The sequence below is a fragment of the Aristolochia californica genome, unplaced genomic scaffold, assembly GCF_029961685.1.
Source record: "Aristolochia californica isolate CCGP_79_NKW_82.1479 unplaced genomic scaffold, dmAriCali1.0.hap1 SCAF_9, whole genome shotgun sequence".
Lineage (NCBI taxonomy): Eukaryota > Viridiplantae > Streptophyta > Magnoliopsida > Piperales > Aristolochiaceae > Aristolochia > Aristolochia californica.
Genome location: NW_027182290.1, coordinates 37,622,409 through 37,641,987, shown reverse-complemented (window position 1 = coordinate 37,641,987; position 19,579 = coordinate 37,622,409). Strand labels below are relative to the sequence as shown.

General features: G+C 38.1%; 2 protein-coding genes across 5 annotated transcripts; one reads left to right on the top strand and one right to left on the bottom strand.

Annotated features, from left to right (window-relative positions):
- The first annotated feature begins 924 nt into the window (after window positions 1–924).
- LOC137940536 (protein SMAX1-LIKE 4-like) lies at window positions 925–4,618 on the top strand. The gene is made up of 3 exons (XM_068785652.1): window positions 925–2,200; window positions 2,716–2,983; window positions 3,089–4,618. Exons 1-3 carry the CDS (start codon window positions 990–992, stop codon window positions 4,505–4,507), a joined length of 2,898 nt encoding a protein of 965 aa, XP_068641753.1. The 5' UTR covers window positions 925–989; the 3' UTR covers window positions 4,508–4,618.
- Window positions 4,619–6,185: 1,567 nt separating this feature from the next.
- On the bottom strand, window positions 6,186–19,421 carry LOC137940442 (protein TRANSPARENT TESTA 9-like). Of its 4 annotated transcripts, none has more exons than XM_068785506.1 (21): window positions 19,077–19,421; window positions 16,096–16,147; window positions 15,937–16,013; window positions 15,717–15,850; window positions 15,507–15,603; window positions 15,266–15,323; window positions 13,755–13,863; window positions 13,537–13,660; window positions 13,201–13,390; window positions 12,766–13,088; window positions 10,993–11,081; window positions 10,843–10,913; window positions 10,200–10,310; window positions 9,836–9,901; window positions 9,615–9,752; window positions 9,366–9,471; window positions 9,203–9,274; window positions 9,062–9,108; window positions 8,100–8,259; window positions 7,834–8,000; window positions 6,186–7,107 (listed from the first exon to the last, which is right to left on the bottom strand). In XM_068785506.1, the coding sequence occupies exons 1-21, from the start codon at window positions 19,127–19,129 to the stop codon at window positions 6,802–6,804; spliced, it is 2,550 nt and encodes an 849-aa protein (XP_068641607.1). In that variant the 5' UTR covers window positions 19,130–19,421; the 3' UTR covers window positions 6,186–6,801. The 4 variants fall into 4 exon arrangements, 3 of the variants coding, with proteins under 3 accessions (XP_068641607.1, XP_068641609.1, XP_068641608.1); XM_068785508.1 differs by having other exon boundaries at window positions 8,136–8,259; XM_068785507.1 differs by having other exon boundaries at window positions 13,201–13,387.
- Window positions 19,422–19,579: the final 158 nt, after the last annotated feature.

Genomic DNA, 19,579 nt, shown 5'->3' with positions numbered 1-19,579 from the left:
GTTTTTGTTGTCTTTGCCCCTTGCAATTCTTCTGCTGGCATTGGCTCTGTTCAAAAACTGGTATAGAAAAGGAGGCTGGAGGGATTTGATTGAAATTTCAAAAGAGACCCCTGACCAGGGACCCTTTCTAAAGCATAAAATGGGGAAATTTAGTCGCAGGAAAAAAGACATTTTCACTGGTTCTGGCAGTGAACATACCGAGTATACATTTGAGTCTGGTATATAAGCGTACTATGCCAGTCGCGTTGAACTATGAAACATTACAATCACTCGTGCAGTAACTCAACCAATATCTCTGCGATCGAATGAAGCAGGTCACTTAATTACTCTTCATAATGCTAAGTTTAGTGGAATTTGGTGGATATGAGATGATCAATAGAGATTTCAAACTGTGTTTCACAAATCTGGTCGCGCAGATCAACAATTGTTGCGGTGGGCGAAGCTACCGAGCTTGGGAGTATGCTCAACTTTTAACAGAGGATGAGTTGCAGGTAAAAGGCATCGGCTGAAAGTAGTGTTAGAAAAAGTACTTGCAGCTTTACGTTCTTTGGATAATTTACGTCCAGAAATGCTCTGTGCATTTTTATAATTACTACAAGCTGAAACCAACTATACACCCAGAAAAGCTATTAAAGCCTGAAGTCCAGAAAATAATGGAGGGAGGATTTATAATAATTTAGAAAACCTTTTCCCCATGAAGTGGAAATAAAAGGCAAACTAGCAGCAGCAATGACTGAAAAAATAAGAAGAGAAGCAGATAAAGAAAGCGCTCTGGGTCTTTAAAACACTCCCTAAGCTCTCAGTTTCTCCCCTCTTGCAGTTCCCCCCCTTCAAATACATAAGAGACAGAGGAAGTTGCAGTAAGAGCTTTCCCCAGAAGATACAAGTGCAATTACTGCTACATAAGGCAAAAACGGAGGAGGAAGATCAGCTAATAGTGCAGGAAGAGAACTTCAAAGGGGTGGTGGGGGTGGTGTTTGGGCCAAGTTATGCGTGCAGGAGCCTCTACAGTGCAGCAGACCCTCACATCGGAGGCTGCTTCGGTCCTGAAGCACTCTCTGGGCCTTGCGAGGAGGAGGGGCCATGCACAAGTCACTCCCCTTCATGTGGCTGCCACCTTGCTGAGTGCTAGAGTTAGCCTCTTGAGAAGGGCCTGTCTCAAATCTCACCCACACTCGACTTCTCATCCTCTTCAATGCAGAGCTTTGGAGCTTTGCTTCAACGTAGCCCTCAACAGGCTTCCCACTACACCGGGTCCTCTCCTTCACTGCCAACCTTCTCTCTCCAATGCTCTCATTGCGGCTCTGAAGAGAGCCCAAGCTCATCAAAGAAGAGGCTGCATCGAACAGCAACAACAACAACCTCTTCTGGCCATAAAGGTAGAGCTAGAGCAGCTTATAATTTCCATTTTAGATGATCCCAGTGTTAGTCGGGTGATGAGAGAAGCTGGGTTCTCCAGCACCTGTGTCAAAAACAATCTTGAGGACTGCTCAGCTTCTTCTTCTCTCTTTTACACCTCAACCGGGGTTTTGTCTTCCTCCTGTGTTGAAACTCACCGAGAACTCATCACTCCAAGCACTTTCTGGCAAAACTCACTTGTTTTCCCCACGCAAAAAAAGCAAAACTCCACTACCCATTTCATAGATTCAGCTGGTGAGACTAAAGAGGACTTGAAGTTGGTGTTAGAGGTTTTGTTGAGGAAGAAGAAAAGAAATACCATTATTGTAGGTGACTGCTTGTCTACCACAGGAAGTTTGGTCTCTCTGCTGATGGAGAAGGTGGAGAGCGGAGACGTTCCCGAAGAGCTGAAGTCCGCTCATTTCATTAAATTCAATATCTCTTCTCTTTCCATGAGGTTCATGAAGAGAGATGATGTGGAAATGAAGGTGGCTGATTTGAGAAGAAAGGTGGGAACAGTCGTCTCACTAGGAGGAGCTATTATCTACGCTGGAGATCTAAAATGGGTTGTCGAAGATGTCCATTGCGAAAACTACAACCCAGCTGATCAGATGATAGCAGAGATTGGGAGATTAATTTCTGATTTTAGCAGCTTCAGCAGTAAGGTGTGGTTAATCGGAATCGCAAACTACCAGACCTACATGAGATGTCAGATGAAGACACCGTCGTTGGAATTGCAGTGGGCTCTTCAACCAGTTGCTGTTCCATCTGGAGGCCTTGGATTAAGCCTCCATGCTTCAAGGTAAATCTTTACTTTCTGGTTTCCTTTTCAAACCCATTATGATACAAAATGAAAGTTTACCATATTTTGATTTGGTTCTTGGAATTCTCTCTGTTTTGTGTTTTGAGGTATCATCTAACCGAAGCCAGGACCACTCTATAAAGTCAAGGATGTAGAACATCTCACTATCATTTTCTTCTTCTTCTTTAGGTCTGCTCATGACTTGTGGATATTAGAGCTAGCTATTAGTCGTATTCCATACAGAAAAAAAAACATGGAGCTTAAAAAGTAGAGATGATTTTGAAATCTGGGTCATTTCTTCTTTTTATATAAAACATGGAGTTTCCTGTTTCAAGATTTTCTTTTTTTAGTAAAAATTTCCACGTTGGTGACTGTATGTCTCTCACGGACCATTCTTCTTTTTTCTTGTTATAATTTCTTAAATAGGAGAGATGCAGTGCAGTCGTGTGAGTTTCTTTATACCATTTCAGACTCAAAAAGCTAAGTTTTTCTGCATCTCCTTACCTGTGCTGCAGTGGTTTGGATTCACGAATAACGCGCTCTCAGAACATTTCTCAAGTACCGTGGGAACAAAAACCTTTCGGTGCCAAGGAAGAACAAGATAAGCTCAGTTGCTGTGGCGAATGCATTTCAAATTATGAGAAGGAGGCCTCAGGGATTTTTAAATCGTCTCAAGTTCAGCGATCTTCATCTTTGATCACCTCTAGTGATGAGAAAGAGATCCAGAAAGGTTCAAACAGTTTGCCTTACTGGATGCAGCAATTTAGAACTGATAATCACAACGTGAGTATTTGTACCACATTAATTTCTTCAAGTAAATTTGATTCTTTGTAGATTAATTATTTTCAGAGGCCCGCAGTCTTACATATTAAAGCTGTTTAATTACAGGATGTTTTGCTTGATCTAAGGCGAAAATGGAACAGGCTGTGCCCAAGCCTCCTCCATCATACACGACAAAATGGCAGCAGTTTGAATCAGTGTTCTTATGCACAACAATCCTACCCTTGGTGGTCTTCCACCCTGCAGTTTAACTCGAATTCTCCCTCGCTCTTAGAATCCTCAACAAGACCAAGCGTGAATTATAACGGTTTATCTCAGTTTAGAAGCACTAATCAACCATTAGCTCTAAGTTTGGATTCTCTGAAGAGAAGTGAAAACAAAGAGGTCAAGATTACGCTGGCACTCGGTAATTCTCACTTTTCTGATTCAAAGTCTTCGACGGATCAGATGCGAGGCAAAATGGACCAAGAAGAATTGAGCCGAGCATTGCTGGCAAACCTCCCTTGGCAGTCAGATACCATTCCTTCGATCGTACAAGCTTTATTCGATCATAAAGTAAATACAGGGAAGGGAAGTTGGTTGATGATCCAGGGTGGTGACTCTACCGGAAAGAGAAGATTGGCATTGGCAATTGCCGAATCAGTTTTAGGATCCATGGATAGGCTTGTACAGATCAACTCCAAGAGATCAACAGGCCAATCATGTGAAAGAACTCTCATGGAAGCCTTAAAAAAAGACTTGAATTGTGTAGTTCTCGTAGAGGAGCTGGATTACGCACGGCCCGATTTCATAAAACTACTCGCCCGTGGCCACGAAGAAGGAAAATTCGAGGACCCATCAGGAGGAGAACTTAGTTTGTGCCAGACAATAATGATGATCATTGAGAGGAGTTCGACAAAGCCAGTGGAGGATGACGACAGACCTGGTTCGGTAATTCAATTGAAGTTGCTTTCAGAAGAAACAGGGAACGGCGTGAGTACGCCCAGTAAGCGAAAAGCGGATTGGGATTCGTCGACGAACAAGTCCAAGTACCCAAAAACACGCGACGAGCGAGACCTTTCAGTCTCCAGGCAATCGAGCTTCAACACGCTCGACCTGAATGTGTCAGCAGAAGGCGACGAATCTGATAGCGATCTGACCCAAGAAGCTCCTGTAACTCTCCCGACCTCATACGAGTTTGCGGAATCGATTAAAAACCGCATCCGTCTGGACCGGGATCCGACTCAGTTGGACCAAATTCGAGACATCTTCCGGTCCAAAATCGAAGCAGCCGCAGCAGAAGTTTGCGGCAATGAGTTTGCAGTCGATGACCAGGTTCTGGACGAGCTGGTGAACGCATCAGCGTACTTTCTAGACAGCTTTTTTGAGAAATGGCTGAAAGACGTTTTTCAAACGAGTTGTCTAACGGTCAAAAATGGCCGGAAGGGGGCTACGATCAGGCTCTGCTTTGGAGGGAAAGAAGAGAACGTTTCTGGGTTTGGATTCTTGGGATCGAGTCTCCCTAACAGAATTCAAATGGTAATGTAAATTAGGTGAGGGGGATGGACCATGCTGCCCTTAACGTCTATCTCCATATCCAGTTTCAGAGTGCTTGCATGGGATCTGTTCCTCTGTAAAACTGTAAACTTTAAACTGTAAAGGGTGGGGGGGGGGGATAGGATATTTGTTAAATGAAATGGCCCTTTTTCTTTCTCTTTCGTTTCTCTTTATAATGTGATGTTAGTTATATGATATAGTGATTGTTATTGTCCAACGCGCGCCTAGAGCCCAGCCACCACTACGAGTAAACAGCAATTAGAATTCCAGAACTCCAAGAACTTCATTAACGAACAGAGATAAAACTGGTTAAGTTATTATGCTTCTGGAGTTTCACTTTCTTCCTAGTTCTAAAATCTTTTGGTAAACGCGGCAATCTTTTGTTTCTATGTGCTTTACATGCACGCTGGAAAAGCTTCCGTTAAAAGAGGCTCACGCAGTGACAGGACGTCTGGAGTTGGTCCAAAGTTCGTTCGCATTCAAATTTGAGGTTGCTGGGTTTTTAGTATTTTCACTTTCTCCGTAATCGATTACCTGCAATCGAGCTCCTGTAAAATAAAACGTATCTCTGTAATCGTTCAAAAAGCTAACTGGGGACCAAAGGAGAGAAGATAACGAGAGAAAGCAACTTGACCCACATAGGAGGGAACCAACAACGAAGGACGTGGAACTCACTTACGAAAAACGCTTTCGCAGAATTGTAATTATTTTAACTCCCTCTACCATTATTTTTCGAGCAATCAATGGGCATCAATCTTTTAATTATAGCAAAGAAAGGAGTAATCATCGTGGCCGAAGCCCGTCCAAAGTCCAAGCACACAAGCCCTCCACTACGAGCCAATGCTCTTTTTTGCTCTCTTTTTATGCTCGGCATCATTGCTTTTGACTTGAAGACCCATAAAAACCAAACATAACATGTGAAATCATTGCCTCCAACGGCTGATGTGGGTCGGCGATCCTTATCTGGGGGGTGGGTTTTTAAGTTTTGAAGCATTCATGAGAAAATTATAGCTTAACGATTATGACTGGATTATGATACGAGTCCAGTCTCCATATCTGAGATCAGTGATAATTGTGAGCTTCTCTGTAGATTTTGAAGCGTCAAACACTTGATGATGAAATCCTACCTTGTAATGCTTTCAACGGTTAACACTGATGACTTTCGTGTCAAGAACAGTTTCAATCCGCTGCATGTCGAAGTTCTAAAACCTTTTTGTAAACTACCGAAAATAATCAGGCTAATTATGACCTGCTTGACTCAATTATCTTCGTCTTTACTGAATGGGCTTCACCATTTCATTCGAGTGGATGATAGCTTTAAGGCCATAAAAAAACCCCAAGCTTCGATAATTAAAATCAAAAGCCAGCCTAGACGGCTAGTATGGGTGGTTAAGCACTTTTCACCAATCGAAATAATAAACCCACCCATTCAGTAGCCGAATATTACAGAAGAAAATTGTTTTTCTTATCGGAAAGTCTACCACCTTCGTTTGATAATGTCTGGTTCCCTAGTGGGTGAGACAGTTTTGCAATGTATAAAGCAAAGCAATCATGAGGAATGTTGCACTTTGATTGCATCAGGTTGATTTTTCCTCCACAGGACGGCTGAGGCAGGAAACAATATCACCTACTTTTATATTGAGAATGGTGAATGGTGGGTATAGGGATTAGAGAAAGGCAAATAAAGAGGTCCATCTCTTCCAACTCTTTGACCAAAAGTAACAGGCAACAGCTCAATATAATCAAAACCTTTTGCTCTATATCGAATTAATGACAAGTTACAAATGGTTTCTGAAGCATTTTTATTCACATCTCTTAAATATATGATATATCAAATGGGCTCCACTTCATACACGAATTCCAACTCCCACGAAAAAGAAAGGAAAAAAGGAACCAGAGTGCCAGATGAGATCCCAGAAGAGGTAACAAGGGATTCCTCAGGATAGAACTTCGTTAAAGAATCAAAAGAAAAACCTTACAAAACTAGGATGGTACAACCAGAGCTCTCTACTCTCTAGTATACAAAGAATGGCCACTATACATTTTTGTGTTGTAGGGCAGGGCTTTCCTATGGAACATATAATATACAAATGGGGGAGCTGCATAATTTCCTAATATCTACCTGCATCCCTGGCGCAACCACATTTTATGGCTTACCTTCGTGTATTTGACACCGATGGCATCCCCAACATGGATCCAGAAGCTCTTGAGAACATAATTCACCAAGAAAACAGGGTCTAATTCCATGACAATGGCGTTGGTTTTCGCTTCACTCAACCATTGGTTCATGTCGCTGATGGGGCCTCCAGATATGGACATGAGCCTTGTAAGGAAGGAACGGGTCCATCAAGGTCAAGCAAGTGGTTGAGTCTCCTCTCAACCTCCGTGCTTTGTAGTTGCAGTTCTTCAAGAACCATAGATTCAGCAGCTTTGCATGATTGTTCATCTTTGAAAGCAAGGGTCCACCTCCCATCAATTAGACTATTTGACTTCAACCTTCTGGAGTCTGACTGAGTGGGTTCCAAGAAGGGTAGAGATGATGGGCGTATACGTAAATGTAACCACTTTGAATGCTTATCATCTATTCTAGGCTGTCAAAAAGTCAAAACTGTAATAAGCTGCAAGCTGTAAAACATTTACCTAGAATCAACACAAAGGTGCAGAAAATTAATAGATTCTAAAATGTAAAAACAAATGCATCTTTCTTACTTCATTGATTCAACATGTTTTTTTTTTCGAAGAGTTATTTATCAGAACTAACAATTCATTTGGTCTGAAACATTTTTACCAAGTTGCTTGAGCAAGTTAGCCATTTGCTATCACAGTTCTTGATCAGAAATGAAAAAAGAAAAAGAAAACATAACATAAACAATTAACCAGTTTAAACGCTGCTCCAAAATGACCAAATTCACTGAGGAGGACATCAGTTTTTGTTTAAATAAAACACAAAAGTCACCAACAAATTCAGAATCACTATATCTTGGAGTCCGAGATTGGAATGCAAGATGGTAAACGTGTAACAGCAGGTCAAATAAAAAAGGGGCTCAATTTTTACCAAGAAATTATATGAATCAAGCTATTGACTTTGAATAACAGAAGAAATTTAAGCAATTGGGATAAGTTTGCTGCAAAATTCAGCCTTTAATAGACACAGATATGAGAAAGAATCAATGAGATTTCTAAATCCACCTACAACGTTATAGCAATGAAAACACAATGACTACAATAGTAGAGGAAGTTTACTGGAGCGATGTGCCCCTCTCAAGTAATAGACTTCTAGAGCTAACAAAATCAAACATGTGTAAAGGAGTACATACATTTGACCCAGCCAGTGTTGCAGCAACACGAACCACCCCATGTGACTGCTTCAGGGGTAACTCTTCAACCAGAAAAATCCAACCAGAATTTCCCCATGAAGTTGCCAAAAAGCAAAAATGACGCTCTTTTCCTCTTTCAAATGCAATTCTACAAGGTATTGCATCAACTGCAGGCATAAGCATCAATATTATAGTGACAGTGAAAATAACTCCCTTAGTCTTTTAAAAAAACATAAAGGCCAACTCTTATCCTCAGACAAGGATACCTATAATTACTTCTGTGCCAGGTTTTGGAACTGAACCTTCTAAACCAGCACGTTTTGCTCGAGAAGTCACAGGGTTATCTATTGAAATAGTTATAGGTGGCTGGTCAGGCAAAGTTGCTCCACTTGCAAGCGCCTGAAGTTGATGACAAAGTACAAACACCTGAACATGGAACAAGAGTAAGAATATGACAATGCAGACATCTTTCTAACTGCAGAGCTTTTTTTATGGGAAAATTGCAAATCAAGCTATTAACTCTATACATTTTGCAATGCATACCCCAGATCACATGCATTCCATGTCTCAATACACGAATTTAACCTATTTTACATGCATAAAAGTTACATAGTGCATACAAACTGCATGCATCTCAACTCTTCTCACCTCCTAAATGCTGTAATACGCATCTCTTACACACCTCTTTAACCATCATTAAGATACCACTCAGAACTTTAAGCATCTCATACTGAACATTGTAGCTTAGCCTAAAATCTTCTTTATTCCATTTTTTTCAGAAAAGGAACCATTTGACAGTTATTGATTGCCCACAAAATGTTCTATATCTCTTCACACTCCCAAGAACATCTGTGAACACTTCGCAAAATATGAACTGAAAAGCCCAGATGTTTTTCTCACTCTATATTAAAGCATGTTCATCAATAACAAGCAGAAAAAAATACTAGAATGACCAAAATTGACAATCAACTATGTAGCATAGAAAATTTTCTTTCAACTGTGTATTATATAAATATAATGAAGAAAGATTTAATATTTGAGTAAAATACAGGATATGTTCTGCTTAAAATTGGAGTATGGAAAAGGTTCTTAAAGCATTTCGAGCTAGCTAAGGGCTTATTTTAGTTGGAGCATGTTAAAGTACGACCAAGCAATCTATTTCCAAGCAGTTAAAAAAGAATAAACAGCACTAGCTGATATCTTTTTTGAGAGCCCAGCTGATGTCAACCTTCACAATCTCGTGCATTCTTTCCCCAGCAGCAAAAGATGATTCACCTGGAAAATTTATAAAATAATCTCAATAATCAAGCATGGGAAGTCTAGTTAGGTTTTGCTGAGAACCAGAGTGCATACAAAGTAGTGCCCTTACCTTCCACTTGATGAGGTCCTGACTGCAACAGTATGCTCTTAGGATCATTTTTAGGTGAAAAAGCGTCAAATGCTACAAAAAACAAATTAAGGTGACATACACCAGAAAAAACAGTCAAATCAGACTTTGGAAATATGTATTCAGGAGAGTTCCAGATAAATACCTTTTTTGCACTTCTTCCACTCATCATCAAGGACTGTGATTAAGAAATCACACCAGATTCCTTTCGTTTCTCTCAAGAGCGCAGATGAGCATTTTAGATATGAATCCTGTCATCAAGACACTAGCACTGTCAAATTTCTACCAAGTAAAAGAAGTGATTCTGCCTTAAAAAACTGCTTATGAAAATTCACACAATGAGAAAGAAAGTCACCATTCATACAAACATATGAACCCTGATAACTACACTTACTTTGAGTAATTTAAGATGACGACTGTTGAATCCTCCTTCACTATATGGAAGCAGCTGGCGTAACAGCCAACCACCATCCCATAATGTCTCTGCAGATATGTCAGACCTACAGAAGAGACTGATCAATGCATCGAACACCTACAATGAAAAATTCCACAACCTTATTACAGCTTACATCTTCCAACTACTAAACAAGATTCAACAATATGTCAGAGAGACACCTGATATCTATGAACTCGAGGACTTGTTCCAGGCCTTTCACACAATTTCAACAACCCATACTGATCCTGAAAGTGGAAGCATGAAATAAGATGGTTACACCAGTATAGCCTTGTCTTCCAGATACTGAATCCCATAATAAACTACATAAACCACAGTGCACCATAGTTCATTTGCATAAGATGGTTTGGTATCTCAAATGGAAGTTGACTGAAGCAGCTACTCAAAGAAGAATGAAGTATGTTCCATGAATAATAAAATTCAAGAGTAAATTGTATTGATTCAATAGCTAAAATCAGTAGGAGCACCTTAGCTTAACCATAGGCACATGCTGAGAGAGAGAGAGAGAGAGTAAAAAGAGATTACATAGAGCTTTTGCAGGTATCCATCAAGTTCACCACTGATACCATCTTTCATCAAGCTATTCTCTGGCGAAAAGAGCTGTTCTTCACCAGAGCCCTCTCCCACCAAAGCTTGCTGTGCACACAAAGAGAGGAACAGCTCTCAGTTTTATAATGCAGATGATGAATCTCAAAGATTCAAGGATAAAATCATTCATGATATATTAATATCTATCTTTGTTTCTCTACAAATTTTTCCTCTTGAATATTGGCTAAACACACAACAACCAAGATAACCCACCAAAAGATCTTGCTAATTGGTACTCATCTCTCTTAGGAGCCTTGTTTCAAGCGAATTCTCTTTTCTCATTGTTATCAAAAGAGAAAAAAATCTGAACTGAAGATGTCATAAGAAGTATCCCCACAATGTGGCAATTGAGGCAAGTGTGGCAATTGAGGCAAGTGGTCAATCCACAAGCCTCTACACTCCTAAGTTCAGCACTAAACAGGAAATAAAGGCAAGTGGTCAATCCACAATCCTCTAACATTCCCAAGTCCAGCATCAAACAGGAAATAAACACTACAGCAGCTCTTAGCTACCAAAAATCTAAAACATATATATCTCCGAATAAGCCAAAATTGCATTTAGAACAGTTAGTGGCACCTACCAGCAAGAGCTTTTTATGCTGTTTTCTTTCGGGAAGAATTCCAAGTGCATCCAGCATTGATTCATCCAGTTCTACAAGTTGCAAAGCATTCATAAATAAAGACAAGCAGCAAGAGAGAACTAAATGCAATACTTTGGTAATTTATTTGACCTTTGGTTTGCAACAATGTGGCCAGAATACTCAAAGAACCCAAAACTTGTACACAATCTCCACTAACTATATATGATAGCAAAACATCCCTACAAAAATATCATGCTGTTAGAACAATAGAATATGTACCAGAATAGTTACTGTAGAACAAAAGGAAGTTCTAGTACCATACTGAAGAAAGAGAATTCCAGATATAGAAACACAAGACACTATGGCAACAATCAAGAAGCACTTCAGCTCCAGGAATGAGACATGATGAAAGTTAAAAAGCATAAAAACAAGTAAAAATGTTCATTTAACCTTAGCAACTTAATGATTGCAGAAACACAGACGTATTTTTTTTTGAGAAGTAAGTGTGAAGAAACACAGACGTATTAACAACAAGCAATGAATAAAGATAGAAGTTCGTACCAAAAGTAACTAAATGCATCCTTTCTGATTAATGAGAAGAAACTAGAGAATGTTATGAAAATAATACATATATGATTTGGGGTAAGGACTATTGTAAGGTGTCTGGAGGCCACTCACATGAAATAACCTATTAACAATTCCCACAGCTCGAAGGGAAATACCATCAGGATTTGTGAACTAAACATATTCTAAATAAACAACTCAACTTTTCACTTTCACTTGGTGGGTAGGGAAGGTAGGGGTGGGTAGAGGAAACAAGAAAAAAAAATTACAAGCTAGAAGAGACAGTTGAAAAAAGATAAGGAGCATCTTTTGTTTGCAAGAGGAAAGTCCTTAATGAGTTTGGCATATGCAAAAGAATATGTATAGGCATTCTTCAATGATGCCTACCATCTATCAGAAAAAGTGAAATAGCCCTTTTCCACAAGGAGACAGGATTCTCATTTTTTTTTTTTTACTTCATAAACAAGGATGAGAATTTTTTGCCTCTTAACAAATGCTGTCTTGTTTTCTCTATCAAACAATTGGCTTCAGAAAGTCATGTATTGATAAGCCAGTGTCTATGGAAGCCAAATTCAGAAATACCTTTCCAAATGTTCCTTTTAGAAGTCCCTTACACTAGAACCTTTTATGAGTTATTGACACCACAAACACAGGTACCAAGAGTCTTCACTAGAGCCTCCTGTTGACTCGATGAGATTATTGATGGAGATGTGATATAGTCTACATATCTATACTAGAACCTTTTATGAGTTATTTGACACCACAAACACAGGTACCAAGAGTCTTCACTAGAGCCTCCTGCTGACTCGATGAGATTATTGATGGAGATGTGATATAGTCTACAACATATCTATAAAATGGAGACATGAAGCTCAAAGATTGTGGGTTTTGACATCATTTAGATGAATCATGTGGCCTCCCTGGCTTTCCTCCAATATGGAAAAAATAGGACAGTTTCATTTTTTTATGACAATTGAAAACAGAGGTTTAACTAAGAAATTAACTCCCAGGGGAAAAAAGCAGGATACTATCTCATTCTACTGTTTCTTCCAAATGAAAAAACCAAACTACAGCATACCAACCTAGAGAACCTAATTACATTATAGCACAACCTATGCAACACTAAATCCTAGCATAATGAAACTCCAAACCCAAATGGTAAAGTTACAGGCAAACAAGGATAAATCTCACTCAAGAATCTAACCTACTGAAGGACCATACCATGAAGACAAACTTTGTAAATAACATAAGAAATGCCGGTATACCAAACCACATCGGTCAAAAATAAAGTTAACAATAGAAACATCATAGTGCTCAACAATTTCTCACATTGTTCTGTGAAGTACTTACAAAAGTTACCTCAAGGCAAAATGATTGGCACATTGATCATGTTTTGGAAAGAAGACTTCTGGGTGAATCTGAGATGTTGAGGAATTTGGTATGATAACACTTGAGCTTGCTTTATCTGCTTGCATAGCAGTATCATGATCTTCCCATTTGTTTTCATGAGGGAAACCATTACCAGAGACGAAGCCATTAGGTTTGGAGTTTGAAGTTGGTAGGAAGACCTCTACTGGACAGAAAAGAGCAGCAGCAATGCAACTAGCCAGATCCTTTATTTTAACAATTCGCAAAATACAACAAAGTAAATATAGTGAAGTGGAGGGGACGATTTGTGTCTCCTGCAATAGCAAACTCAAACTGTCAGGTACAAAAAATGTTCTTTATCACAACATCATATAAAAGAAAACAAATTATTGAAAAGGTGAAGTTCAAGAAAAGGCAACTCATTACATCACTTGAATCAATCTTCAAAGCAGGCAGAAGCAAAGGGAATATTAAAAGTTGCAATAGATTATCTGTTATCAGCCTTCCAAGATTGGGAACTCCAGAAGATATAACATCACTGAAATAGTACAGGGCATCTTCAATCTCATCTACAGCAGAATAAATTGTAGCTGCGTCAACAGGGCTTGCTTTCCTGCTTCAATAGCAAAATGACCTTCATGAGGAGGTCAATAAAGTACATCTACAAACATTTTCAAATAGAACCAGTTTAAGGTGTGTTATTTTAAAGTACATATATTAACAATTTCACCCATCACTCCCACGCTAACATCAATTTCTTACTTTCGCGCTTTAGAAACCAATCCATCCAAGTTGAGGCACTGCTTCCTAAAATGTACAACCAAGTTTGAAAAGTAATCTGCCAAAGCAGTGCTTGTAAAATATCTGTTGACACACTCATCTCCAACTGAAAAATAAAAATAAACAAATAAAAATCCATACTGATGTAAAAGGATATTAGGAAAAAGTCAGCATAATCAAAAGAAAGACAACCCACGTACCGTGGTAGACATTAAGTGTCAAAGCACGCACAGCAATGCGGACCATGTTTTCATCATGGAAAGCAAATCTTATGGCTTCAACATACAATGGAAAGGAAACTATTTCATCCTGCAAGCCGAAGCACAATTATGTAATCAGATAATTACAACATCCGAACCTGAATCCAAAATTTTGGATACTATCCAAAATCAGGATCCAAACAAACCTTAATTGGATATTTTATATGATATTCAACTTGGTTCCGGATTGGAAGAAGAACTAAAAGGTCCAAACCCAGTAAAAATCTGAATCCAGAATCTCTTTGAATTTGACATGATTATATAAAAATTCTAGGTTTAATAGTTTTTTATGAATGGACAAAGAAGAAATGCAAATAATTTTGTAATATTTGATATTATTCTTAATTAGAGCAGTGCATTTAATATTTTATACATATTGGTCTTTAATGTAGTTTTATTTCTCCTCTTTTTTCTTTTTTATTTTCAGGTTATAGGAATTTGGATAGCATCCAAATCCAGACATTATCCAACAGAGCCAGATTTGGATATCTGATTTTTGAGCACTCTGTTTAGTTTTTTAATTTCGGATATTCAGATATTTATATATGGATTGGATCAGACACTTCTATATCATGTCCAGATTCAGTCTGTTCAAAGCACTAGATATAATGTTACGAGCTTTCTTAGATCTCCAATGGTGAGAGTTCACAACAATTGGAATAAGGGTTTATCAAAAGAAAATGAAGAAGATTGGAGGGCCAGAACTTGTACTTGAGCTTTTTCAAGAAAAAACACAAAAACAAAAATTAAGGCTTTTCTTGCTGCCCTATTCAACCACGAGTTTCTCATTGAATAGATGATTTAACCCTCATATTAACCTTAATTGCTATCTAATGAGCATACTACCCATATGAACTAAAGTAACTCCCTTTATATCCCACTTACACCCAATTTACATTAAACATCATTTCTCTACTAGCTAAAACAGTGTCTAACATATGAGAAATAACTAATGGTAATAAAATTGAAACAATTTGGAAACTCCACGTTCTAATAGTTATAAGACTGAATTTAACACCGATTTCCAAGAGTTCAGGAGCAATTTCAAATAAGAATTCATGAGAATTTCAAGTTGGCCCATAATCTCACATTAAGTATCTGGGTAGGATACTCAACCAAAGAGAAAGTAAGATCTATGATAGGCATTTAATTGTTCAATCACCCAACTTAAAGAATGATTGACGCTCCCAACAACCTAACTATTTTGAAAATATTGATATTAAAAAACACAATATTAAGAACGATACCACAGAACAGCTAACTGCACCAAAATTTTAAAAATTGATAGGAACATGTCCAGGAGTCCTTTCCCATGCTAATGAATATATATGCACTGTTCCTATAAAAAGGAGCTATATGAATTGTTTTCATTTCCCTGAAGAAGGTGAATCAACTATATGCTACACCTAAGAAGGAAAAAAAATAAGAAAGAAGACCTAAACAATACTTACGTTTTGAGTCTTCACCAGCAGAGAGATTGTATTCTTGTTTAATTTCCCACTTATAGACCTTCAGATACCAAAAAATGGCAACTCTATGAAAAAACTTACAATATAATGATTGACAAATTAACATCAACTAAATAAGCTGTGTACACTGTAGTATAAGGAAACAGGAAAGAAAAACTATTAGTTTTTAACACAACCTTGAATACAATAACAAAGAAAAATTGGTAATGGCAAATTTGATTACCTTAAAAAGGATATGTAGTATGAGAGGAGCTCTTCATTTCTGAAGTCGAAGGAATATGTTATGAGGTAATTAATATGCTCATTGCTGAAAATATAATCTACACAATATAACAAAGGACAGATCATCAAAATCGATATAGAAACTTTTAACTAAAAAAAAGTAGCAGCAACTCGTACTACTACTGCTGTGCTCTAGTTTAAATTGACTTACAAATGGCATGATCACTTCTTAAATTCTGAATCATGATACTCATTGTCTGCAGAAGCTGAAGTGCAACAGTTACAGTTTTACTAACTTTCAGTATACGCAAAAAGTCTCCCATGATCTGTTTCTCCATAAAAAACCTATAAGAAACACAATTCCATGAATAATATACAAAGGAGACTCGATATATCAGAAGATTACTGGACAATTAAGAAAAGAATCTTACTCAAAAAAAGCAGGATCATGCTGGTCACCATATGTTACTAACTCCGCAATTGATCTCAAAGCCTCAATAACAGAACCCTTCAGAGAAAAATTAGATTAGATACCCAAGTAGAAATTTTGTAACATTTGGTAACATTATCTAAGTCAGAAAGTCCATTACCTTGTTGACATCATTAACCACAGTAACTTGCTGTAGCAGATCAGTTAGATATCTATGTAGAAAAGTTCAGATAAATTAGAAGCAATAACCAAGACAAAAAATCTATTTCCATGACAACCAAAAAGAAATCTAGCATTAAAATAATCGGACAAAGAAACCATCAAATTTTATATTAGAAGCATCACTTGTGAAGAACCATTATGTGAGAAATTTGACTTAAAGTTCATAAACTTTAGTGGATAATAGTCGCACAGTTAAAAAATCTACCAAAATCAAGAATATACCTCGGCTAACAAAAGACAATCAAACTGATTTCTAAATATCTTCCCCTTAAATTTCCAAACAACACCAGCCTCAGCCAGAGTTTTTCCATCAGAATATCTTTTGCAGCAGGAAATATCAGATGTTGTGGTCATGGGCTGGCAGATTCTTTAGCTAGGGAGAGCACTTCAAGGAAACATCTTGTTGTTGGAAATGCCTTTCCCATTTGATTTTGATTTGGCTTTTTTGTATTTTTTGTTCTTTTCTTGTACGATCATCTTCTGATGTAATTTCTCCATTCTTTGAGCTTCATTAGTGAAATCTCGTTTCTTATTGTTAGCAAAAAAATATCAGATGTTGTAGGATGTCAACATAAAAACAGCCGACATAGGATCAGGAAAGGGTTCCCTATTATGTTTGGACTTATTGAAATAGTCACACTAGCTTTTCTCTTTCTAACTTTCAGCTCCTCAAACAAGAGTAAAAACTCCAATAAGATCAGGAAAAGGTTCTTTACCAAGAACACAGTCACATACATGGTTGAATTCAGGATTAAGTCCCAACAAGAACTGGAACACTCTCTCCCTCTCCAACATGTCTTGTAATTTTTTTGCATTTGCAACAGATTCCATTTCCACATGTTGATAATTGTCTATCTCTATAAACAACCTTCACAATTTGTTATAGTAGTCTGCAACACTTGAGGACCCGGAAGATTCAGACACGGTGGTACAAAAGCTTGACAAGAAAGAGAAACTTGTTGTTGCTAGCCACACAGACAAATCCAGCCACGAAGGCGGTGAAAGAATTTTGATAAATAGAGGCCGGTAAAGGGGTGAAAAAAACTTTCCGGTAATGAAAACCAGAAACAATGGTGATTAGCAGCAATCAAGACCAGGGAAAAAGATGAATTTAGAACCCAGGCTCTGATATCATGAAGAAAATGAAGAACAAAAACTTCTTTTTCAATTTTCATTTTAATCACAACTATAATTACTATAATAAAAACAACATAGGAGAATGAATCTGGACATATTTTAAAATATAATCTGGACATATTTCAACATTCCCCTTGCAATTGGATATATTCAAAGACATATGTAATTTGTTTTCTCCTTTAAATTGTAAGTGGAGACACATTCCACAATCTGCTAATCACTTGGCAAATTTCCAAGCTAAGGCGGGCATTTCTCTCCAACACTTTGTTGCAGAGTCATGCCCCCGACATTAGATTTGTATTCTTTTCTCTGTTTTTTAATATATGCACCTTTTTATCAAAAAAAAAAAAATTATACAAGGAAAGTATGTTAAGTAAAACATATTAGTACAGTGGTTGCAATGATAATTGTCTCTGCTATGGAATAATTCCAGTCAGTGACTTCCTACACATCATTGGAGAGGTCAAGCGCAGCAGAAGCTTGTCTTTTTATTGGTGTTTGCAGGTTATCAATTAACTCACAACTCATGTGCATTTTCTCAGTGTATTGCATGAGAAGTTCTAGGTTCATGCAAAATTCTACCAAGATGAATCACCAATTCTATTCAGTAAACAATTTATTATCATTATTATCACCATCAGTTTCTTGTGTTTTAACCTCCTCATAATTTCTTACCTTAAGTGCTTAATGAAGTATCAGTAAACAAAAGGAGCATTACATCTGACTGTCACTCTCACTCGATCTGGAACCATTTAGTTGATTTGCCAAAAATATCGGTGCAGTGACATCAACTATTGGAAAACCTCGGTCTCTACCACAGGTCACAAATAAATCAAACCTTCTTTATCAAAGCTTGAAATGAAATCATCTCATTAAGAGAGAAGAAGCAGAACAGACCAATACAAATATAAAGAAGGATACAGTAGACAAAAAGAGCTAGTCATCCTTGGCCATATAACAATCCCCTTAGACCCAATTAATCATTCTAATGGCTCCCAATACACATAGAACTGAAAAAAAAAATTCATATATGGACAGCAAAGATATCGAGGTTTAACTATCTTCAAACCTCCTGAGCTGCTTAGTGGAGATTCAATGATGAAAACTGTACACGCTCAACATCTGAGGAGCAGAAACAAAGGATGGCTCTTCCATTATAGAGTCCTATTGCAAATCAATTAAAAGGAGCACTCCATATCCAAATCGAGTACACATGGGACTATAACAAGGAATAGCCTGCTTAGTTTCTGAACAAGTGACTTCCACATAAAGGTACACAGTATCTTCCTTCACATGAGCGTTTTCAGTTCAAAAAGAGTTTTTGCCTTCAAGACGTTTCGTAATTTGTAAGCACCAACAAGCAACGACAGTATGACATACATTCTAATTGCTGCAAATGGCTACAGCTAAGTGATACAATTCTTTAAGCACGATCTTCGCGTTGAGAATGGTTTTCTAATACAAAATTAGCCCGGAATCACTTGAAATACTTCCAATTATTCGTGTCGTCCGTCTCATTCCTCTTCCTCAGCTAAGTCCAGGAAAAAAAAAAAAAAAAAACTATTCTAAAGCGCTCCAGCTGGAAATTAAATATGGGCAAGAACCCTGGAAAGCCAAACATGCCCAACAATAATGATTTGGCCATATGAAATTGACATAAAATTTACAGCCCCTAAAACCAATCACAAAAACAGGCGCGGGCCAACTGAATATTAATTTCTAGGCATAGCAAGAGGGATTTTTTTATCAAAAGAAATCAAATTAAAACAAGGTCAAACGCACCGTAGTTGTTCCAAGGAGAAGCGATTTTTGGATCGCCAAAAGGGGAACCACATATTGGATAATCACAGCTGAAAAGTAAACATTGTAGGATAAGTTCTTCCAGGCGTACAATTAGATCCGCGGTATCTTCCCTTTCATCCAACTGGCGAGACTGCAAAAGTACGGAATTCAGAGAGGCGTAGTCGGCTATTGATTTCTCTTTCGCGCACCAATTTTATTTGAACCGCCAAAATTACTATGACGGGCTTTAAGACATATGGGTCATTTGTTTGCATTGTCTCAAGTTCGATCGATCGTCGACGATTGGATCGCATAGGGAGACGGACCGCGCCAGGCTGCCAGCTTTCCCTTAACTGATTCCTGAATCTTACGCGCGTGAAGAACCAGGACAGTGTAAGGCATGGGCTTGCTAAAGTGATCGGAAGCTTCCTCAATGGCCCCCACAACAGAAGAGAAAAGCCCATCGGTCATTGAAGAAAAGAGGCCGGAGACATTTTCACTCC